At 31.0% G+C, this 25,966-nt stretch overlaps 1 protein-coding gene across 2 annotated transcripts in view; it reads left to right on the forward strand.

Annotated features, from left to right (window-relative positions):
- Positions 1-25,966, forward strand: part of LOC143225578 (bestrophin-2a-like) — a 68,347-nt gene that overhangs the window by 39,903 nt on the left and 2,478 nt on the right. For both annotated transcript variants that reach the window (XM_076455275.1, XM_076455274.1), the window contains 6 exons: positions 745-879; positions 1,375-1,541; positions 9,616-9,773; positions 10,138-10,215; positions 15,598-15,754; positions 18,203-18,279. In XM_076455275.1, the coding sequence (XP_076311390.1) occupies positions 745-879; positions 1,375-1,541; positions 9,616-9,773; positions 10,138-10,215; positions 15,598-15,754; positions 18,203-18,279 (772 nt within the window). The remainder of the gene's footprint in view (positions 1-744; positions 880-1,374; positions 1,542-9,615; positions 9,774-10,137; positions 10,216-15,597; positions 15,755-18,202; positions 18,280-25,966) is intronic.

Below are 25,966 nucleotides of genomic sequence, written 5' to 3' on the forward strand. Positions count from 1 at the left end.
GGTTATTCAACACTAATCAAGATACTCGTGAAAGTTCTAGATGGCACACTCAACCACAATGCTGAAAGAAAATACAAGACCATAACGTGCTTTCACATCTTTAGTCATGACGGATGTAAAAATCTAAATTAAAATATTATAATCTAGCTCACAACAAAAACTTACCCTTTTTTATCTCTCAAGATTCTCGACAAAATTTAACATTCCTAAATTTAATTTGAGGGATTATGAATCAGTGTTTGCTTTGTATTTTTCCTACTCGGAGTCAAATTTAAAGCACTTCTAACAAATCATTACTAGCCAATTTAGAATGGGGAAACGTAACATGTTTATGATATTTAAGAAAATAAAGTTCATCAGATTGCCTTATAGGGTATGAGAAACATCATATTATAACATAATGAGTGAATGTATACAGTTCAATTATTTATTTTTACCAATAAATAAGAGAGGCTACATCAAACTTGGTGATATTTATAAGATGATTATCACTTTATGCACAGCAAGTACGCAGAAAACAATCATGGTGTTCCTCGCCTCCCTCATAAATGTTTAATGTTACATTGATCTGTATTAGTATGATACTGGTTTGAAACGTTTATATAGTTGATACTTGAAACCAGCACTACTTGTTTGTTTTTTTCAGCTATGTTTTTGTTGATTTATAAATTTGATAACTGCCTTTTAAGAATTTTTTTTGTTATAGGAAAAATGTAGTTATCAAATAATATGTAAACTTTTCAGGGTTTTTGAAGAAATATCAGTCTATTGTGCAGCTTTTACAGATCTCATTCCTCTTTCATTTGTTTTGGCTTTCTATGTCTCTCAAGTTGTAGCAAGATGGTGGGCTCAATATGAAGCAATTCCATGGCCTGATAGGTAAACTGTTTTCTCAGTATTACATGTTTCAGTTTTCTTAGAAAAGAGTAATAAATCATGCAAGAAACCAGAGCAATAAAATTTATTTTATAATACAATAAGCAAAATATATTTTGTTAAGAATGATTTAAGGAACTACAATCCAAACAGCAAAGCAAAAACACTATGAATTAACAGCACAGAAAGAAAAGCTGAATTTTTGGCATGAGTACAAAGATAAAGTAGTTTAATTTCTATAAATACCTGATACATTAAGTAGATTTTGAACATTATAAGTTAATTATAATAAAATAGGCAATAAGCAATATACTGCCAACATTCCTTTGTTCTTTAAGTTATAATCTTTGCAAATGTTCAGGCCATTTAATATTAAAAGGAGGGATATCTGATTTCATTTTGCTCTATTTACTATGTAATGTTTCCGCATTAACCATAGTAGATTATCTTTATTGTATTAAGTAAATATTGATGTAGTATTGAACTCTTGTATTCCAGAACAGCACTTATGATAGCCAGTTTTGTTCATGGTACTGATGAACGAAGTAGGATGATCAGGAGGACTTTAGGCAGGTACCTAATATTGATGCAAGTAATTACCTTTCAAGCTGTAAGTACAGCCATCAAAAAACGTTTCCCAACTGAAGATCACTTATTAGAAGCAGGCAAGTAATGTATAAAATATTTATGATAGAAATCATGTAAACTTAGAATTAGATATTTAAAATTGTATTTGTTATAATACCAGTTAAAATACTAATGAGCATTGTTTTCTACCTTTCACCCTTAATTTTCAACAATTTCCAGACGAAATGTGTTTCTAAAACCATCTAATTAAACCCAGTAAGTATTCAGCTGGTTTTAACAGGCTCAATGTAGTATAATTTTACCTATTTATCAAATATTTCAATTATTATTTATGGGAAAAATATTGCCTGTTTATTTTTTATTATTAAACTTGAAATGATGTGAGAAACCACATAAATACACTTTAAGGAATAACTCCTAGTTATGAAAGAGTTAATAGTCATAACAGTAAAACTCTGTTAAGTACCTAAGAATATCTTTGGTACGTTCAAAGTGAAAGTTTGAGCTACTGAATAAGTGCATAATAATTGAAGATTTGATCAAGATTTTGAACATAAATCTCTTATTCAATTGTGGTATTAAACACAATAATGAAACTGCTTAAAGTGAAATACAAAACAAGCACTCATTATTATAACAGTAAAACACATTGTACAATGTGTGTACTATTTTTTAACTTGCATGTGGTTACCACTTGCATTAGATCTTCTATATTCAATTGTTAAAGGTATCAGATTGCTCAAATCTGACATTCCTTAGTTTACAAGAAACATCTCTTATCCGGTAACTCACCACAACTTTACATGATGTGCACTTTTGCAGAAATATTCCACTTTGGCAGAACAGGTATCAATTCTTCAAAACCAATGCATACAAGATAGTAGGGGTAGCACTTGCATCATCCCTACATAATATAACGGGCACACAGTGTAATGGAATGTTAACAAACAAAAATTGGATAAATTAAACTCAACTGCTATGTGTTAAATCCTGCCTGTCAAAAATGTACAACTGTCAAATGCCAATATAAGTGTGAGTAACATTCTGATGTATTTCAGTCTGTTATGCAAGGTTTAGTGCATCGTGTACCTCAAAGTGCTAGTGAACATGAGATGTAATATCGGCTGAGAATCATTTTTCAATGGTTGATAACAATGGTACACAACACATTTTAACATGCAGAAGTACTCATACAAGTGCCATACACTACATGTATCTGTGCTATGTAGCTCGGTTGGAAATGGTTTATCTTCCTGTATGGCAAGAAGTGTTTCAGTTTCTTTTCCTGAAGCATTAATCATGGCATTTATTCACTCATATCTTCTATTTTGTCTTGCTGATCATAGCAAAAATATCAACTCCCATAATCCAAAAGTTCAATGAACAGGTAGTGTCTTATCATTCAGTAAGACAATCCAAGTGTTTCAGTTTTGTAGGTTTAGGAGATTAAAATATGTTTAAATCTCATTTCTATGCAAATGCTGTTGTCCAGCATGGTATCATTCTGATGAGGATTTTATTATTAAAGTTCATAAATCACTAATGCATATCCCACTCAGAGTGAATGTTTAACTATTTTAGTGGTGCCAAAAGTGTTATATGAAGACAAGTACATTCAATTCATTTTCTTGATTGTAAAGTATTTGGCTTTAGGAGCTGTGAGTGTGTGTTACAAGCTAATGCAATTACATGTTTTGTTTCATCTACAACCAACAACACTGATCTGATTCCACTCACTTGCTTTGGTGTTTAGCAGGGATTCACAATTCTGTGTATGCCAACATCAGGGCGTCTACTAAAATACAATTCAGTGACTGAAATGTTTAATTGCATTTTCGTTACTCCATCTGAAGTACATATCTGTTAGTAAGGGATCATGATGGTGAGGTTATCTTGGAGAAATTGGCTACAAACTGTCAGTGATATGATACAAAACCAACTAAACTACAGACATTGTTGGTCACAGGTTGAAGTCTATCTTGAATGTGTGCTATATTAGCAGGATCTGTCGAGATTTCTCTTCTACCCACAATATGACCCAAGATATTTACTTCCATGCACATGAGTTCCCAATTCCCAAATTTCAATTTTGAGTTTGTCATTTTTATTTGCTGAAATTCAGTTTTAATGATGTTAACCACAAACCTAAATGTTAATTAAATACCAAGATATCATGATGTAGATTTAGAAATCTTTCCCATTGCATGCATCCCATTGCATCACTTGCACACCATCTAACTTGTATACCTTGTCTAACTAATGCCTCAGATTTTCTTTTTTAATACATATATATGTTAATTTACAAACTAATAGAATTTACAATAATTGGTTTTACAAATGATGATCTATGTATAAACGTTTTTCAAACTTGCAAACAATATCGAGTCTTCTTTCTCATCTGGAACTTCTTTTATGTTATTGATGGTTCACAATGTGTGAGTTAATTTCAAATTGATGTTGGTAGCTAGCTCTATTCTAATTTTGCTAGTCACATGTCAAGTTATTCCACTGCTGAAGTTATGGTTTTGTAAAAATACTAATGTCCAATATCCATACGGTAAAGTTAAAAGATTTGTAATGTTTGAAATTTGTACATGCTCCTTGTCATATATTTGAAGATCCTGAATAACAGGTGTTAGTTATAGCTCCCAAGGTTTATAATGTTTCAAGTATAGCAAACCGATAATATATAGTCTCTTGGTGTGCCACATTGGTTACATTTATAGGCATGAGGAGAGCTTTTTAGAAATTTTGGTTTGCACAACTACACTAACAATAACTAGTGTTTGCATACACATTGTGAATTCCTACACTTAAGAATGTTGTACAAGTTTAGTGAATAAGTGAGAATTCCACAGTACTGATTTAACAGTCTTTGTTATGTATGTTTATTTATGACTTTTTCTTCCCTATACACCAATGCAATTTACTTTCATGCTACAGTCTGACAAACATTGGATAACTACTGTAGAACATCACTGTTCTAGTTACATTAGCAGAAATAGCCAATACGTGCCACAGTACATCTGTTACAAGGGTGCTGATGCAAGAACATGGTCGGTAATAACTACATTAATTCTTTATGCCAAATCCTCTGGACTTGATTGGAACATAGCTTCTTAATTCACAAAACAGAAGTTTAGTTGAATGGGTTACATAGTGGTTTCACTTGAAGTACCTGATATACTGTAAGATCAACCAATGTTATGGCTACTACTGTATCAACCAGGAATACTATTTCCCACCCCTGTACTCTAACAGGCACATACCAAGACCTGATCTTCCTGAAACATCTAAGGCAAATACCACTTTTTTTGATCAAAGCTGTTTATTGCACTTCCATGAGTCAGTAGCTAAGTGTAAGTTGAGATCCTCTAGCTTTCTGGAGCCACATCAGCAAGTATTCATTAACACTTATTAATTCCTCTGTACCTTTTTGTACCAATGATCAGAATCTGTGGTCTTGTCTTGCTTGTTACTCAGCAAGTTATGAACAGTTCACTTGAAATATGACCTAATGTTCCACAGGCAAAGTAATGCTCCATCTTTTTCTTCTTGTAGAAAGATTTAGTAGAAATATAGTTTGTATCATATAAACCATGGGAGAACCAAAATAACCCTTCTCATCACAGGGCTTCACAGTGGATGTGAACCTGATGGGACATGGAGGCTGGGGTTGGATGGTGTATTTGAGATAAAATCAATACAGCTGCTGCTTCAAGTTTCTTGTGATTGGCTCAAAATTGCTATTCACAGTTATAACATCACAACAGCATTTGCCTTAGTATGGGTGAAAAAATATTGAATATTAAGGTATTGGTACATCATTTCATTGGATAGAATTTTCATAAACTTGTGAGGATATTTTTATGATTTTCTGAGGTTTTTGCAGGATAAGTATTTCCATTTCCTTGACTGTATAAATAGTCAAGCTTTTTTTATTACCCTATAAGTTTCACCAAGTAGACTGCACTGTTTCTATCTGGATGATTTCTGGTGTAACTTAGTTGTGACTGTCCTGCATGATGATGATAATCTTCATTTAAGTGTTCGATAGAGTACAAGGTTGGCCAATTTAAGTTCAGAACCAGGTGTTGTACATCATGTTCTGGAGTTTTGCCATTTTAGAAAGCTACACTTTCTGAAACACATCGGAAAATGGTTCAAAACTTCTTTTTCTATTTCTTCTAAATGTGAGCAGAGTGATACATTTCACTTGGTTCAACAAGAACCATGATCATAGCAAGACATTCTTCTTCTCAAATTTCTGGCCATTACTTGACTGTACAATGTTCACAATGAACACTGCAGAGTATAGACTTTCAGGAATCTCAACACTAACAAACAGTAAGACACTGCAGAATGGAAACATGCATTCAGATCAGTTCTGCTTGACCCCAAATCCTCTGTGGTTACATGTTTATCCCTGAAATGTACTTCTTGACTTGGGAAGGGTTGCTGTACAATCCATCCATTTCACATTACATGTCTGCCATCTTACTTGTCTGTGAGATACTTGAAGTTGGTAGATGTTACTCGCCAATGGCACTTCTAGTCTCAATAGCATTTCCATTTGGCTTTATTAGAGTTAGATTTGTATTACTTTGGATGGAATAAGTATGGGATTTTATACAGATTTTCTCACCTGGTCTGAAATTTTATCAGGCACCACACATCCACAGTGATCCATATTTTTCCTCATATAAAGATCAGTTTTTAGGGAAAGAACAATGAGGAAAGTCCTCTACACCCAGCAGAAGACTTCTCAGAAATCCATTTTTTCCTTAGTAACTTACTCCATTTTGGTCATATCCTTCTAGTTGTAGAAAATGCCATTTTCTTTCAACCTAAAATCATTTTTACACTTCATCCATAAGAATTCAAGTAAAGGGCAGTATACACATTAGCAGATATAGCAAACTCTACAACAACAGTATCCTTTAGTTATGACACCAAATTTCCTCCTACCTAACTACTCTGATATATCCAGGTAACAGCTATTAAAAATGCTGAGCTACTGAACACAGAAAAACCTAAATTAATTAGGTTATTAATAAGTATCTGCTCTTTTTAGCCATTTTTGAGTGTATGAGGAAAAAAAGAGGAAATGTTAAGTGCCACATTTAAAATTGAAAACAAAGGAAAAATAACTTTCAAATATTGCTTAGTTGTATGCAGAAGTGCTCATTAAAGTTAGATTTATTGGCTACTTATTACTTTTACGTTTAGGACAAAGGCTTGTCTAAACTAAAGTATTTGCTCTATGCAGCTGGAATCAATAGTCTGTTCATCTAAGTAGCTCGAAATGTGTTTAGTGTGCAATTATAACCCCTTATTAATATAAAGGAACTAATATGACAGTTTTGTGAATTCCTAGGATGAGTTGTCTGAAGCAAAACAAGAACCTTAAGGAATTGCAACCCAAAGCTTTGAACTAGATACCAATTATTCAGAAGATAACCAAAGAAATGCTATCATTGTGTTGGCCAGTGAAGACATTATTTCTTCCATGACTGCAGAGGATGAAAAATCACTCAACACTGATGTTGGGAATTGATTTGAAAATTGTTATCACATGAACAATTTCCTAGTTTACACTTTGTACATATATATTTTATCAAAATCATTGGTTTTAAATTTGTAAAGCATGATGTTCAGGTGGCAAGCTCATCCTAGTTTCATGTCAGACAGAATAAGTTCCAAGAAATATGTCAGGCCTTCACATATTTATAATTATTTAACAACTGTCCATGTTGGCTGGGTTTGGTGACTGCAAACTTATGAGGACATCTGTTTTAATTATATTTGATTTACTATGTAAACATCTAGTGTTTCCTTAAACAAGGATGTGAATATACAAATGTTTTCTCCAAAATAATGGTGTAATAGTTTGTAATCAGTTATGAAAAATCATGATTGAAAGCTTCATAATTTTACTCTAATAACCAATCTATGATTATTCTGATCAGTAATCACACAAACACTAAAGGCCCAAAAGATAGGTTTTAAAAGTATTTTCTGAAAGTTTTATACACAAGATATATAAAGGTGGTAGTGGTATTACAGTGCATTAATTCTAAGAACATAAGAATGAATGCAAAAGAGAACATGTTTAGAATGCCAACCACACCACATTGAGTCAGTGAAAAGAAGAACCCATGTTTCAGCAGAGTCACTGAAGTAAAAAAGTTCATATGCTAATATTTATTGAATAGAAGCTAATTACTGCTTGCTCAGACACTATCTTCAAGAATGGAAAAGTGCAAGGATATGTGAAGCTAAGAGCTGAATAATGCAGGTTACAAAGAGTGATAGTTTTAAGCCATATAAAACCTGAAGGTCATCATCTGAGATCAAAAGATCCTCGACTCAGCATGATCTATTGGTTGTTGAAATATAAAAGGTGTGTGGTGTAAGGAATAAATTTACGGTGAGAATACAGAAATTGAATTGATTTTCTTGTAGATTTTCAATGTTGATTGATCAGTTCTCTGCTCACTGTATACCGGTAATTAGCTTAGAGTGTAAGAAGTTGATTTCCTGGTAGTTCCTTCACAAAATACAATAAATTCAAATGGCCTATGGAAGAAGTTTTGAAATGCTTTGACATTGTTATAATCATCAAATGAATTGAAAAAGAAGTGAAGTAAAAAGGCCTACTGGACAGGTATTAGTTCCCCAGAATATACAGGTTAAGTTGTATTGATCTTAGTAAGAGGTTTACTAAGTGTACTCATCTCATATTATTTGCAATTACTTCAGTCTTAAACACTTAAAAATATGTATAACTTTTTTATGACTGGACTGTTTAATGTTAAAAGGATATGAATGATTTCACTTGGCTACAGACATTTTAGATCTGCGGTAGGGGTGATTCCCACCTTGTACCTGTTCTTCTGGAGACAAAGGAGTTAGGAAGAAACAGAACTACACTGTAGTTTGTGATGTTGTGAGTGTATGTCCACTATAAGATGGTGGAAATAAATATCGTGGTATTAAAGATTATTTTAGAAAGTGATTAATGGCTAGTGTTATGTGTTGTACTAAGCCAAATATTTAAAACACTTGAATAGAAGCAGGTTAATCAGTTTTTGTGAAAATAAGGATAATGTATTTAATATCATTTTGAAGTACAGAAGATCGATGACTTTTGCTATGTGCAAAATTCTTGTAGTAAGAAGCAGCCAGTGATAGTCTGGCTTTTATTAAGGACTCGGGAACTTAATTTACAAAGGTGTAGGTATTTTTTTCTTTTTAAGGGCATGGGTTCATGTACATAAGAGAACTTTAACAATTGCTACTCAATTAATATCATCAATAAGAACAGAAAAAAGTACAAATGCATTCAAATGAATCAAATAAGTTTGAATTCAGATATAGTTTTACTCTTTGGCATTTTTATCATTTGATTTTTTTGTTACAGAGGTTCTTGGGAAAATTCCAATAAGTATGCCTGGTTCTGCAATTATTATTTTTAGACAAAGTGGTAGAATAGTACAACTTATAGGTTTTAAACCAAAATTTACTACTTCTGTTGATGAGATACTGCAATGCACCACCTAAAACAATGAACTGTATACTTCCAACTGATAGTGCCATTGAACTTTTTTTTTTGCAATCACTGAGAAAGAGGATTTATCAAATTCTAATAAGTATTATGCTGTTCATTTGGGGGAAAACAACTGACGTTGTTCATTGAATTTTCCCTGAAAAGCTGAAATCAGTGAACAACGTGGTGAAAAGAGACTATGATGTGAATGCCAGCAAGATTTCAGCATATAGAGAGGAAGTGTGGAAGAGAGGAAGCCTAAGGGCTTATGACACTAAAATATGTATTTTAAAACCTGTAGTTGGCACAGCAGAATTCATTGTGTAGCTTTGTGCTTGATAACAAACAAACAAAATACAGAGCATTGTTTCATGTGTAATAAAAATCAAATAAACTCAAACAGTTGTAGGAATAATTAATTGACTTAGTGATGTTGGTTAAAGTGTGAAAAACTCGTTAAAACTGTTGCAGATAATTGTGTTTGAAATCCTGTGGTACCATTCACGGTTTTTTTCATCTTTAGTGTTCAAGATGTTTCACAGAAGTTACATTGAGTTTTATAATGCAGTCTTATGCACAATTAGCAAATTATTTTATTTCAGGTCTAATGACAGAAGAAGAAAGGAAACAGTATGATAAATTGAAGAATCAGTTAGGTACGAAATGGTGGCTTCCTGCTCAGTGGTTTTCGGCTTTAACATTGAGAGCCCAAAAAGAAAGACGAATTAAAGATTCCATTCAGATGCAAGCTCTGTTAAATGTAAGTTGTTATATATGGAAATATCATAGTTGTACAGTGTCAAAGTTTTTAAGCTACATACATGTATAGTGCATATTTTAGACTAGTTTGAAATATTAATACAAACACAAAATAATGGAATGTTTAATCGTAAGTAAATTACTTGAAGTATCTTTAATCATATTCAGGATGAAGTATTTGAAGTTATGTGATTGTAATTGGATTATTTTAATACCTTTGTTTTGTTTGTCTTAAATGTGAGAACTTTTTCTTACACCATTTTTAATTTTTTATAATCTATATATTTTTAAATCCAATCTATTGGTTATAAAACAAATTTTTTACACTTGCACATTAGGATGTTTTTGATAGTTGTTTTTCACAGGAAATGCTGACATTTCGTGGTTTGTGTGGAACTATGTTGAGCTACGATTGGATAAGCTTACCACTAGCTTATACACAGGCAAGTATATAAGCACAGTTCCTTCTTTTTTTTTTTACAAATTCAATATTTAAATGATTAAAGAAAACATTAAGTATTTTAAATATGAAAGTAGAATTAGGCTATTGTAACAACGTGTAAATGAAAGAAAGATATATTTTTAAAGTAATCTTTTAAATGAAATTTGTGCTTTTATTACAGTATGAAATTGGGACGCTTTGTTGTTGTCTTTATAAAACTGAAAATATAATGTATGATAAAAGAATAGATAATCAAAAAGCAAAAATTTGATAAACTTTTGGAAGCAACTTTGTTTTTCAAGTGGTGCTTTTACTGAGGAAAATACATTTGTTGTTAAATGACAAGTATTTAGGTTCTGTAGTTATAAAAGATTTGAAATGTGTACTAAAATGTATCTATGATAATAACAAAATATGGTTGTAAATGTAGTTAACTGAATGTTGTTAAAATAATAGCTATTTTAAAAAACATTCAGCCAAAGTAATAATACAATATACTCAAAGTACCTTCACACCACACATTGCATCTACACAAATTTAATTTTGTACATATACAAATAAGCTATGTTTTACTCAAATTTATGAACTAAAAAAAAAAAATGGATGAAGAAGTATTTGTAAATTTGAGTTTTATGACTTCATCATGTATATTCAGATCTATATTTAACAATATAGGTTTGTAAGTTAATGAATTTTATTTTTATTTCATTATGGCTTTATCATTCATTTATTATTGCTTCTATTGTTTGGTTTTACTATGAAAGTTTTGTTACATTAAAGCACTAGTTCACCTTCTAGCTGATCACATTGATTTTAAGTAAGTTGTGATGTATTATGAGGACACCAGTTTCCCTTGTGGCATGACATACAGATATTATTATTGTTGTGAAACATTATATAAATTCATGGCTGCATAAGATGTATACTCATAATGACTGAATAAAAAGAAACAAAAAAACAATCCTGCCATGAGTGTCAACAAGTTTAGTTTGCAAGATATAGTTTTCTACTTTTGTTCTAGGAATTAAGAGTTAATATTTTTACAATGTGTATTTTGTATATTTTCTATGTATACAAAAACTTGTTTGTAAATAGTCGCACAGTATGTACAGATGGGTGACTGGCTTGATCAGTTATTGAGCATCAGAATAAGTGTCATGTAAAATAATTGATTAATCAAAATTAGGATTTCTGATTATTCCAACCATCCAAGTCTCATCTGAAAGTAATCTAATTGCATGTAACTGATTGAGTCTGAAAGATATCATATTTCACTACTAGTCTTGCTCCAACAATATATATACAAATGTGTATTGGTGCTTTAATATGTATGGAAGTATTCATTTTAAAACTATACTATATTTAGAAATGTCCTGCATGTTTAAAACCACTGTTTATGAACTTAACATGTACAGTGTTCAGCCATGCACACATAGCTGAATTCAGTCACCCTATACATGATTGTTTCAGGGAGCACATTTGTGCCACTGGAAATATTGACAACAAAGAAAATGCCACTGAACATTGCTTAAAAAAAATTAGGCCTAATCAGTGGGACACTTTATACAAGCAAAAGTTTAAAAACTTGTGAAAATGTTTTTGATAGAAAATATAATTATCAATCATTTAATTCAATCCACATGCCCTTCCATTAACAGGTACAGTGTCTGGCCCCTTAAACATTTTATTATTAATTTTATCATTTTGGTTTTATCTATTTTTATGTTGATCAATGATTCAACTGTTTGAATATACTTGTATCGCATACACTTTTACGTTAATTTGCTGTAGCTGTACTGTGTTTTTCGTTACTGTCATTTAAAATTAGTTTAGTAATCTGTGTTGTTCATAAACCCTTGATAAAGGGATACTCCAAAATGTTAGGTACAAGTAATCAAACATTTTTTCTGGAGTTTGTTGTTTTTACATAATTTTTCTATCCTTCAGTAAGCACTCGGATTTAAAGAACATAGTACTAATATTACTTGCATTTATTTAAAAGGGGACTGAGTTAAAACATTTAGAAAAACTTATCAGTAGGGCTTGAACTTAATACCCATGACTCCCAACACTATTCCAGTACTGGTTGCTCTGCTTTTTAACATAGCAGCATTCAAGTTGTATGTTTGTTTATTTTTAATATTTGAGGCACATTAATAACAACTTTGTTACATCTTTATGGCTTAATCAGTTTTCCAATTCTTACTGCTCTGTTATTAAAACTTAATAGTGTAAATATTGTATGCTTGTTTATAATATTTGAGGCAGATTGTTAACAAACTTGGTACACCTATTTTGACAGAATGTTTAACACCAAATTAATGGTGGATGATGTGATAGTCATATCATTAAAAAAACAAACTTGTATACATCTTATAAGTAATCAGAACAATAGGCTTGTAAATCTTCACCCATTCCTGTTACAATGGTTTCTGTGAAGGATGTGATGCTATCCATATTACCTGAGTGCTATTAATTATTTTATTGAAATGCATGTATGTAAAGAGTTTATTGCAGTTTACAATAATTATGTGCATATGCTAATGAAATGGTGTGCCATGTGTCTTTGTGTGTATAAATGAGTCATGACACCTATGGGTAACATTGCTAGTTTCTTTATATTTGCTTGGCAATTAAACAGAGGATGCCACCATGGATTCTTACCACTGATGGAATGTATTAATATGGTGAACTTAAGTTATGAAAACTCTTGAGAAAAGAAGCTGTGTTCTGCATTCTGTGGAAGCAAAGAATTTTACACAGAATAAATATTAGGACAAGGATGGACTCCAAAACCAAATTCCAAACCAATCCATAACTGTGTTTTTTTTTTTTTTAAATTGAATGATGTTTTCATAAATGAGAACATTCAAAGTTGTAAAGCTGTTGTGATGAAAGAGCTGATATGTGTTTGTGAGAATGTGCCATTAAGAAGATAATAAACAAGGAGTTGATGTAGCTGAAGCTTCAGAAGCTAAAAGTGCATGATTTTAACACCTCATTCTTACTCACTTAATGATTTATTTTTATGCATTGACATTTCTACTGATGTTTTGAAGATATTGTACAAATGATGGGTTTTCAAAATTAAAAGTTTGTATACTCTGGAAGGAATATAATTAAAGGTGTAAAAGATGAAACCTTTCTGTACAAAATACTATATTATGGCTTATTTTTTGTTAAATAATGAGCTTTCAGACAATTACTATTCAGAGTTTGGAAAAACAACTTTTTCATAAAGATAGTTATATATTTCATTTATTCTGCTTTGATAGCAGTTTTGTTTGTTCCCTTGTACAAATTCATTCATATCAGCAAATTGGTATTTAAAGATACACCTCTTTTTGCATGTGGCATTTTCACACCAGACAACAAAAAATTTGTAACTGGAGAAAATGCAATTGATTCTGGGTAATTTGATGCTGGTTTCTAAAATGTAGTCGGAATTTGTCCATCACCTCCTATATTTTAAATTATTGTAATATCTCAATATTTTATCAACACTGAAATATCATGCAATCAATTCAGTACAGTAGATTTATAGCGTGAGATTATGCTTGCGTGTACAGTTTAATGGGTAAAAGGCATACGGTTTTGATAAATTCAAACACTCATTGTATTAGTGTAAAATTCCAATCATGTTTTGTTATTTGTTCACAATATAGTTGTAGTGAATTGCATCACTTTTGCTTCATTCTTGCACTCATCTGCTCAGGCCAGGAATCCTGAATCCCTTATGTGCTAAGTTTTCTCAAATGTTTGGAAAGTCCCTAACTGAGCATAAAAGGGTTGAGTAAGATGCTTTTCTCCATCTCACTCACTTGACTGGTTATTTTGTCTTATTATGTACATAGTCGAAAAACAGTTTAATCTTTTTCCTAATATCTTATCCTCTTCATCTAGCAATTCTATTACTGTGACACCTCAACATAAGCTGTCTCATCTGATTTATGACTTATCTCTATCAAAGCAGCATGGAAAACTTTTTGGGTCTTGTTTACAACAATGCATTTTACTAACTCCAGGAACAAGTTTCAACTTACCAAAGTCAACATCAAATCCTTTCTTCTCACTACAGCATGCAAGATATTTGTTTCTGTACAAATGTTGGTGCACTATTGAAAGAATTTGGTATTGATAATCATCTTCAAGAAAGAAGACTGTTTATCAAACCTTCTGAAGTTTATCTGAAAGTTGAACCTTTGCACAATGTGAATACTAAGCCCTTGATTCTTGTTGTTCATGCTGGGAACATAAACTTCTCAAAGCATGTAGGCAATACATTTTTAAATGCAATTGTCAATGAGTAAATAACTATTATGGAAAATTATGTTCATAATATATAAGAATATTTTTAATAAATCTAGCATAAAAAAAAAAATAAGAGTGATTTATTAATTTTCAAGGTGTTTGGAATCAGCATCGTCAAATTTTTCAAAAACAGTTGCATTTTTTCAAGTAGCAGCAAAACAAACTTTATTTTTTTGGCTCAGTTTTATTTTGCTGTCTTAATTTAAAAGGGTACATAAATGTATACATATTTAAGACAGTTTGAGTATATATATAGGCAGTGTCCATTTGTGAAATTGGTAATGCTGTTATCCACTGGTGGACATTATTTGGTCCTTGTTCAAACTGATGAAGTAGTGATGTAGCAATTACTCTTCTATATTTCAAAATAATTGTTGAAAATATCCACAACTGCATACACCTATATAATGTCTGTTGTGGATAAAGAATGTGTTGGATTTCTTAAACAAATTAGATAAAATCCAAATACTGTTCTTCTTACAAACACTAACTGGCATCCTATAGAAGTCAATGTTTCAAGGTTTCTTACAATCTTGTATTGAGTTGGTAGAAACAAATGTCATGGCATTGGCTGTAACAGTTGTTAGAATGTCTGTGGTCAATCGATACAGGGATTTAAAAATTAGTTAAAGCAGACATAAACTCAAACATCTATCTGAAGCTCTTTCTGGATGTAAAATGACCTACCAATACATTTGTTATTATTGCTTACACTATATACTTTGGGTGTAAGAGCAGTGAGGTGCTGTGCACATTCAGCAACAGTAATCTTGTTTCTAGTACTGATATTGGACAATGAACATAGTCTTACAACGCTAGCTTTCAAACCTGATGACAATCAAGATTGTATAACAAACTGTTGATGGGTTACAGACAATATTGAAAATAATTATCTGATCAGTTTTATATATTCTAACATTTGTGATATAAGGTGAATGTAATGTATGTAAATAAGGGTAATGCAGAATAGATAACTCCTATCTTGTAGATTCATGTCCTTTTTAGAATAAAAAATCTTTACGAAGTCAAGAATTGCAGATTATTTCATCAAACAATATATATTTTATTACAGGTTGTCACTATAGCAACTTACACGTATTTTGTGGCTCAGCTCATGGGTCGGCAGTATTTGGATCCAGATATGGGCTATACAGGTTATATTATTGACTTGTATGTTCCTGTTTTTACACTACTACAATTTTTTTTCTATGTGGGCTGGCTAAAGGCAAGTCACTGTTATTATAGTTATGTCTGTGTGAAGTATTCAAATAAGGTATTACACGAGATTGTGTGTTAAGTCAATATCAAGTGAACAGTATTTATAAAGTAATATAACAGGCTCTCAGTGATTCATTAGTAAGCTTAAGATTTTGTAACACTAGATTTCAGGGTTAAATTCTAGTAGTGGACAGAGTTCAGACAACCCATTGTGTAGCTCTGTACTAACAGGAAAATATAATAGCCAATGTATACCCAAAAATGCATGTGGCATTGCAGGTTTTTCCATTTTCAAATAATGATATCCAGCTTCAGGAAAAATGTGATTGATGTGCATTCTATCTCTTTCTTTTATATTGTTTGTTGTAACAGCAATAGACAATAAAATTAATCATTGTCACTTGATCTTCAAATAAATGAATACCCTGCTGCACAAGCCTGATTGGTAATAAAAGTAGACAGTGTTAAGATAATCATCAAACTGTTATGATGCTTAAGATACTTACATTATATAATAATTTAAGATTTAGGAAAAAATGTTTGTCTATAAATAGTTTTTAAAGTAAAATTAACTTTTAAGAGAATTATTATAGGACTAAAGATGTAAATGAGAATTCCATAATTGAGGGCATTTTGTACAGTTGAACTTGTATGTAGTACATAAAAGGTACTTAAGGAAACAAAAATGATTAGAAATATGAACTCAAATAATTGCAAGAGTAGCTGTAGCCTGACATTTGGGTTGAGAACACTTAAATTTCTACAGAAGAAAGAGGTACATGTGGTAATACTTGCACACCACTGAAGCTATAGCAAATAGGTCACATGAAAGTGGTTTAAGTTAATGTCCAAGTTGAAACGGGGTTTTCTTCTAATGAATATTGCAAGGATCCCTTTGTTTATGAAAAAAATTATTAAAAGGCAAATAACTACTTCTTTGTTTTGGAAGCAGTGTAATATAATTTGATATTCCTTATTGATTTATAATCTTAATAGCTATATTTTATCATAAGTTAGCAGGGTGCCTATAATTGCTTGGATGAAAATGGTTTTACATATCCTGAGTGGTTTTGATTAAATAAACCTTATTAATCATAATTTTTTCTTTTTCAAATAAAAAATAACAACCAAAATGATTTCTTTTAACTAAATATTTTGATATAAAAATCAATAAAATAACAATGTGCAAAAATAAATAAAACTCTCATGAACTATTTTAAAGTAAAACGAGATATATTGCTTTTGCTTCTTTTGTATGATTTGCACAACATTTAAAATTTCCAAAAACAAATATCCTTACCTTATGGTGTGTGTCTCAATTTCTGCTGTGTTGACAAGGTTTGTTTGTGTATGTGCAGACATTATTATTGTTGTATTTAATGAAGAACTTCTTTATTCTCTTCTCATTGCAACACAATGTAAATAAATTTGCTGATACCAAAGGTTTTAATAAAGAAATAATATAACTTATTCTTGTGAGTACAGTACATGCAAATAAACAAAAGGTGTAGCTGAAGTAAGCCTACATAGGTGAAGGAGTGTTAGAACATCTTCAAGAGAAGAATCATAAATAATAGCCTATCAGATCACACATTACCCAAAAAATCCAGCTTCTTCAAATTGACACCAGTTTGTCATCCTGTTTACCAAAAATTGCTATATTGGTCACTTTGGTCTTCATGACCTTTAAACTCATGGCCATATTGCCCATGTCGCTTCCCACACAGTTATGTTTGTACTCCAAGTTTGGTGTTTATAGCTTTAAAGAAGTGGTCATGTATAAGGAATAGATTCACAGGGAAAAATATACATGCTTATGTGTATGTTTGCCATAACATATTAAATTTAAATAATATTCTAATTGAGTTGTTCCTAATGACTGAATTTGCATACTGTTTTGTTTTATTACAAGTAGAAATTTTTCACAAATACTTAAGTGTTATTACAAGTGTTAGCATGTTATTGTATGTTGACTTTTAATTAAACTGGTAAAAATATACATTATTTTCTCATGTAACAGTTAATTTTAATCATCTTAAATTTGTTGATGTATAAAACTAGAAAACTGTAGGTGGAATAATATTCTCTTGAATACACAACAAATGAACATTTAAGTTTTTAAAATAATTTATATATTCAGTTGAGGTTGGCAGGCCCTTAGGGTTTTTAAAAAAAATACAAGGAACAGTATTCATCATGTTTGAAACAAAGAGGTGTGTATTAATTGTCAAACAAACCAGTTGGATCTGTAGTAACTGCAGTTTGTATGTTTTACACCTAAAAGTTTGTTTTGAAGTAAGATTTAACAGCTCTTAAATTAATACATTTTCAATAAAATAAGTTCTTTAAAGTTCCTTTCCAAGTATTTCTTTTTTTGTTACTTGTCAAAATGAACTTTTAATTTCTTATGGTTTTAAATAAAAAAGATGATGTACTTACTATTTTTTTTCATAAGGTAGCAGAGGAGCTAATCAATCCATATGGAGAAGATGATGATGATTTTGAGTTGAACTGGACATTAGAAAGAAATATGCAGGTATTGCGTATTACTAATTAGAAAGGGCTGAGAAAACACTTTACATAGAAGGTCAAAACGTTGTTTGCTCTTCTATGTAAAGTGTTTTCTCAGCCCAAACGAGCCGTTTTTGCATATAAATTTCTCAACAAGTGGGTTTCTCGTCATCACTGATTACTAATTAGAAAGGTGTGTACATGTAGTTTCCAACAATTAAATTTGAGCAAGCTTTGATTTCTGATGTAATTACTCTGACAGCTTAGTGTATTAAATTTGTGTGTGTGTATTTGTTCATGGCTTTAAGTTATTTAATTTCTTGATGTAGGGTAAATGTTGTGCTAAAAGTTTCTTTTAAAGACTTCATTTTAGTGTAGAATTGTGCTGATGGAACAGATTAATGATCTTTGATATCCTTATTAGAAATTGAAATCATTACAAAAGTGTGTGTGTTTGGTAAAATTACTGGATAATTATTTCTAATAGGTTGTTTTTCAACAACCCTATGAATTATGTGTTAATCAAAGATACTAAACACTTTCAACTAGCGTAAACTTTTACATTTTGAAAATGAAAAAGCATTTGATAAAACATTATATCCCTTTCATTGCATGTGTTTTAACTTCTTGTTTTTTTACATTGTGCCTGTAATTTGCAAATTAAAATACCTTTGCTACACAGTATATTCCCATCAATATATGAATTGTAGTTCTCTAGAGATTTTTTTTTTCAATAATTGTTTCCTATCTTCTAGGCCAAAGGACAAAATTCATTTTGTCAATTTATATTTTATTTGTAACACATCATACTTATAAAAAATTAAGTTGCATCCAAATAATATTTAACACTTGGGTTTAAAGGGATTGGCAGTAAAAGATCCTTTGCTGGCTAATTGTGATGTTGATTAAATATAAGTTGTTTAGTGCTAGAAGGAAATCAAGGTAATGAGATTACACTGTCAGTTAGACAAAAAAAAAAGTGTTCGGTTAAATTCAAGAGCACTTTCTTAGTTCACTTCTGCTTGATTTTTTACTGTGACAAGCTTTCCAGAGATTCATCTTAAGAGATGGAAATCTGGTGAGGTATTCACTGATCCAGTAGCACTTGTCCTTTTGTACATGAAGGAATGCACACTGGCTTTTTTGTTGTTTATAAATAGTTTTTACTGTCATTTAAATGTGTACAATCTATTTATTTCTCACACAACTTAAAAGTCAGTGAAGTTATCAATTTCAAAACTCTCCTATTTCTTGCTTGAATCTGCTGTAAGAAAATCAGTTTAATATGAAAATATTACAAGTAGATGTTTTAGTACCATGTCATTAGGATTTATTGCAGAGGTTTTGTTGATGTACATACTGGCTGTTGTTTAATCTCTGGTGTTGAAAGAATTTGAAGGAAAATCTTTACTGAAAGGATAGCTTATTGTAGATGTGGAAGTTCTCACTATGACAAAAGAGCAAGGATAAACTGAGTCATCATTGTTGGATTTGGCACTGCCATGTTTGCAACCACCTGGGGAGGTCTCCACAGAACTTGCAAGGTGTTACCAACCAAAGCAATTCTGCTCTAACTCATTCCAGATCACTTATAATCAGTCGAGTATTAGGCATGCCCTTCACCAGTTATAGCTGTTTCTCTGGGAAGTAAAACAGAAGGTTCACACAAAAAATCATTAGCTTGTGTAACTAACAGTTGAAAGGAAATTATATAACTTTCTTTCTGAGCTACAGGCTAGTAAAGCTCAGTAGTTTGTGAACTACATTTTACAACTATAATTTGATCATCAAAGTTAGGACAGTCAGATAATTGAAAGAGTATTGACTAAAAGGATATTATGACCTTTTGCTTTATGTGCTATAAGTATGCACTACATTGTATAATTAGTGCTTTTCCCCCTCTTTATGGATAAATCAAAGTGCACATGTCACAATCTATTAGTGTTACATTGAGAATTTAATTACTTTATTATCAATGTATACAGACTTGCCATCAAAAGGCAGTTAATAAATTACATTTTAATATTATAAGTTTTAAACATAACTTTATAAGGAAGTATTTAACAAAAAATTCTGTCTCCTCTAGTATGAAATCTTTGACATTTGTTCTCTAGATCTACCTCTAAGTTACTTACCATTTTCTCAGAAGTGTGGGATTTAAGGTAAATTACTACTTACAGTATAGATATCAATAAAGCAAAGTCTAATTTTTATATCATTGAATCTTATTTTTTATAGTGTAAAAACAAGAAAATCGGACCAATTTGTCTCTTTCATATATTACCAATAATTCTCCGATTATTTCATCTGTATCATATTTAAAAGTTCTAATATGTCAAATGATTATAAAGCTATACTGATTTCAACACAAAGTATTGTCAATTTGAAAGCTTATTTCATGATATTCAGATCTAGCAGCAAATAAAATCAATTTAAATCTTTATTGTCTTATGCTAAAAAGCCAATTCTATTAAAATAGTTACAGCTAGAACATTACTTTGTAGGTAATATTTCAGTGCTCTTAGGTTCATATTTATACTAAATAAAAATTTTATTATTACCATCATTACTATAAAAAGCTTTAAACTGCACAGGCAGAATGACAGCAAAAAGAAAGAGGTCAAAAGTAAGTAATACATTTCTTGTTCTTCATATATCATATTTATTAGCATAAAAGTAGCTTAAATATAACAAATTAGCAACCTGTGTTAAATATAGTTAATTGATGTAATGAAAAATAATAAAATTCTTTACATGGTGTGCTTGCAAGCACATTCTGTGTTATATCATTCAATATACTAATGTGCTATACACTTGCTGAATAATTTACAGGATTATTAGTTATACATGGTTTAAAGAGCAATAAAATAAAAGTATAAAAGCATGTAAACTGTTACGAGCTTTAAAATATCTGAGAAGAACAATTTTAGTTTCCTTTTACAATCTGCAGTCATTTTAGAAAAGAAAATTATTTTTGTTATGGTGGTTACAAGGTTAGTCAAACTGATCAAGGCCATATAAAGTTAATTATTTATTATCCAGTCTTTATTATCCTGACATAAACTCCTCTTCAAGAGAAGTATTTATATTTTTGTTTACTATATTTAAAGACCATTATTAATTCACATACTAAATACTCTCAGGTATTTTTCACCAACATTTACAATTCCTTTGTCTCTCCTAGGTAGGGTCTCCAGTAGGGCTCCTCCTTAATGAGAATCTCTTGTGTTGCCTGAAATCTATTTCCTGATCTACTGCATACTGACACAGACTGATAAGAAGGAAGAGGAACAAAATTTACTAACACTTATATTTTTACCTTTGTATGTCTCATCTCAACTCAGTGCTATTAAGCATAGTTGGTTGTCATTTTCTAAGACAGAGTCACTGTCTTCTGGTTCCACTTTTCTGTAACATCCAGCTTTGTTTCAGTAGCTCTACCCAATAAGTATTCTTCTTTTCCAAAATACTTCTTCAACTGACTGGCATTGTAGATGTTGGTCATCCTATTTACTCTTGCTTTGTAATGCATTCTGCTGACCACTTCATGTATTGTAAAAGGTCCTTTACACTGCTGGGTGAATTTGGCTAGAGGTAGCAGAGTTAAGATTTTCTCTCCAGGCTCAAAATGTCAGCCATGACTTTATTATGCAAATACTTTGACTATTTTTGTGTTTAGTTTCCACAGTAGAACTGCTCTGACAGGTTTTATTCAATATTCCTTTCCCATCCTCTGTTTTATCAGTCTTTCCTCTGTCTTCTGCTCAACTTTCTCTTGAGCACTGTCCCAAAGTTTCTGCATTGAAATGTCTTTCTTCTACACCTACTTCAGCTCCCATGAACCTACATTCAGGATGTTACATTTCAAAACTTTTAAAAGGCTTAATATCTTACTTGCTCTTCTTTGTTTTAGCTCTTCTGGTGAGTGCATTTACTTCATTTTGTCTAATTCCTTATTTTTTACTAGCTGATGTGTTTCATATCATTAAGTTGTATAGTGGTTCCTGGATACACATGGCCTCAAGGTCTCTTACATAATATGGAGTATCCACCTTTATTTTTGCCAGGAGAAATTTTCCAGTGAAGTTTCTGGCTTAAGCAGGTTTTCTGGCTTACATAGTGAATATTCATTTCCTTAATTATACATAATTTTTTAGCAGAACATTTACACTTGCTTGGCACAAGAGAAATAAGACGTTTGTGAATGAAGCTATTATACTGTTTATGCTATATTTATTAGAATAAGAACAAAAATAGACTTTCAAAATATACACAAGTACACAAAATCTTAATCAAATTTATTTCAAGAAAGTGTCCAAAGAGAATGCCAATTCTATGGCTTTTTCCTGAAGTTCTTTTTTGCCCTTCATTTTTGCATACAATTTAATAGCATTAATATAACTTAACACTTGCAATGAAGTAGGTATTTCTATTTCCTCAGTATCTTTTCCATTTTGTTCATATTCTGAATATCTCACACTGTTACCATCTTGCAATTCTATTATAGATTTTAAATCAGTTTCATCAGTTTCTGTTAAAACATTCTTCTTAATGTTTACAAAACTTTTTGCATTCACAGTATCATATGCATCAATCTTCTCAGTTGGAATTTGTATTTCACTAGAATCATCATAGCAAACAACTTCACAATTTCCTCCATTATCAAGAATAAATTCACAGTTTCAAAAGCACTTTATTATGCGTTCATCTTTTATGCATTTGATTGAATGACTTAAAAGTGCAATTGCATCTAACACATCAATTTTTATGGTCATTTTAGATGCTCTCTTTCAATTGTCCATGTATGCAATAATGTGCTGAACATCAATTTTCTGTGTTTCAAACTGATGTTGTACATGGAGGTAGAAAGACTGAACGAACATTTGAAAGTTGAACTTTTAAGTGACAAGTTGCATTATCTAGAAAAAAATTAGAATTTTCCTATTTTCTTTTTCTATAATTTTGTTTAATTTAACTGCAAAAATAATGATTGCAGGAAAAGGAACAATATATTTAACTAATACTTACTGTAACAAGATATCCAAGAATTTATTAATATTTGAAGAAATTATAAATTAAATTAATATTTAATCAAAAACATTTTTTCTGCCTTACTAAGGTTCTAATCCTACATGTTTATAGATGAGGTAGGTTAAAGATAGTTTTCCATCCATGTTATGCATGTTCTACCATATACAAGGCCTTTTATAAGAGAAATCTTAAGATAATGCTGCAAAATTTTGAGACTTCTGGCTTGTACAGGTTTTAATGTATTTGTTTCCCTACTTAGTATCTGGGTGTTTTTTGTGGTTATATTGTGTTTGATTTACAGTTTTCAAAAACTTGAGGTTGTATTTTTATGTTCTTTGAACCTGCTTTCCATTTTTGTTTGTTTCTCTAATATAGAAGTATTGGCAGTTTTGTTGTATTTTATAAAAAAAAATGTTGGTGTTGTTTGGGGTAGTTTTTACCTGGTGTGAGCTTTAGTACCTGGTCTTTGAATAAATTTGGTGTTTACTGGAATGTTTTATTTTAAACTTTTGCCAAATGCTGTTTTTTTTTGGTTTTTTTTTCACTGATATTGGGAATGTATGGTATGCAGCAGTGTAAGGTTTTGTAGTTTGTTGTTTTTTGGAATTTATTATTGTTTGTTTGTTGTTAACTCTATTGTTGACTAAGTGTGTGCGTATAATTCTTTCAACAGATTTTGGAGGAAATTTTATCAGGTGAACATAGTTTTGTGGCCATGTTTATTTGGTTTATTAATATGTTAAGTTTTTTTTGTTTTTTTTTGTTTCATGTGCTGAGTCCCAGGAAATGTATAGTCTAATATGGGTGATTTGTTTTATGATTTATGTTTTGAATTGTGTATTGGTTCTTGTGATCTTTAGGTTGATAAATGCTATTTGGTTAGATTTTTCCAATTCACAGGTGAACTTGATGTTGGGGTGTATGGAGTTAACGTGGTTGAAAAAATTATGTATATCTTGTAGATGTGAATCCAGCAACTGTATCATCAACATACCTGTACCAGTATAGTTGTGGATGTAAGGCTGAATTAATTGCTGAAGATGTAACAGTTTGGGAAAAGTGCCTCTTCCCATCCATAGCAGCTACAAATTTACAACTCCAACTAAATTGAGTAAAGGAATATTGTCAAAAATATAGAATTAAAATGATACCAAAAAACAAAGTGATCTTCACCATATTAACCAAATATAAACAAAAAACAACAAAGGCTATATATAAATGGAATACTCCTTCAGACTGCTACATCCACCAAATTTCTAGGACTTAACTCGAAACTTACAGGATAAACCATCCATTTTTGTTGCTCATACTCTGATAATCCAAACTATCAAATTTTAATTGGATGTGCTTTACTGGACTGTAACTTCATGTACCAAATTTTAAAGCAAATCATTAAACAATACATGATATAAAATCTTCAATTTTTATTGAATTTCATCTTTTTCTCTGACATTATGGAAAATGTATTTGACAGAAAGAGGGGCTAAATTTCATTTTTTTTTTTTCAAACTTTGTAGACTGGTAGGTCTACCAGTCCAACAGATGTTACGTTTGGTCTAAATATGAGGCACATGTGCAAACTTGTTTATCAAAAACCTCTCAGTTTTGACCAATGATTTTTTGCATGCCTATACAGAAAGTCAAAGAAACTATTGGCCCAAAATTTTTACTATAATTTGAGAATAATGGTAGACCATTTTCAGCTTTTTGTCCATCATTATTAAGGATTGCTGATTTAGAGCCACAAAATTAATGTGTGAAAGCACATGCAAATACACAAGTATTGGTTAAGTATAAGTCTTTTCTGAATAATAGGGGAGCAATCCTACAGCTCATGTTGATTACTATTGCCATACATTGGGTGTCACTTTCTTATTTGCTATGGTTTGTTGGTGTGTATTGACAAAAGTTGTAATATCTAATGAAGAACACCTTAGGCCATGTATTTTGTTTTACCACCATCATGCCCCATGTAGAAAACAAAAACTGTGGCCTGAAAAATTAATGAATGAATATTTGCTGCAACATTCTTATTAATGGTTTAAGAGTAGCTACTGGTTTAGTTACCAGTTTTGATTTCTGTTTCTGACTGTACTTTTCACACCTAAGGTGTTTTTGATTAGGTTATTTTAACATTAATTTTTAGTGTTGAAATCCCCTTCACGTTTTTTTTTTTATTGTTAATAGAAAATTTCAAAGAAACTAAAGTCTGAGTGGACTTTTTAAAGAATGTTTATTCTATTATTCATGTTTATAATCAAACATACAACATTAAAATGTTAAGACATATGAAAAAGGTTTTATTTTCTAATTAACTTAGCTAAGTGAATAATTTACAAAACAGTGTTGGCACATGTTATGGAAATAAACACTAGTTTTTTTGGGGTCTTTTTATAGCACTTTGCATTGATTTTCAGTGATATAACACCTTTACATCGAGTAAGTTTAAATTTCATTTATACATGACTTTCATTTCACAAACATTCCTTAAATTTGAACTTTCTTTTTTTTCTTTTAGATTAAATTTTGCATTTACTCCTGTAGCAAGAACGTGTGGAACCTTGGAAAAACATTTCTATTCTTTAATGTTTCTAAACATTAAAGCTGGTGGAGCATTAGAAACCAATACTCTCAGCAGTTGTGATAACAATCATATAAATTGCATTTTTTTTTTTTTCATA

The sequence above is a fragment of the Tachypleus tridentatus genome, chromosome 9 (genome assembly GCF_004210375.1).
Source record: "Tachypleus tridentatus isolate NWPU-2018 chromosome 9, ASM421037v1, whole genome shotgun sequence".
NCBI classification, from domain to species: domain Eukaryota; kingdom Metazoa; phylum Arthropoda; class Merostomata; order Xiphosura; family Limulidae; genus Tachypleus; species Tachypleus tridentatus.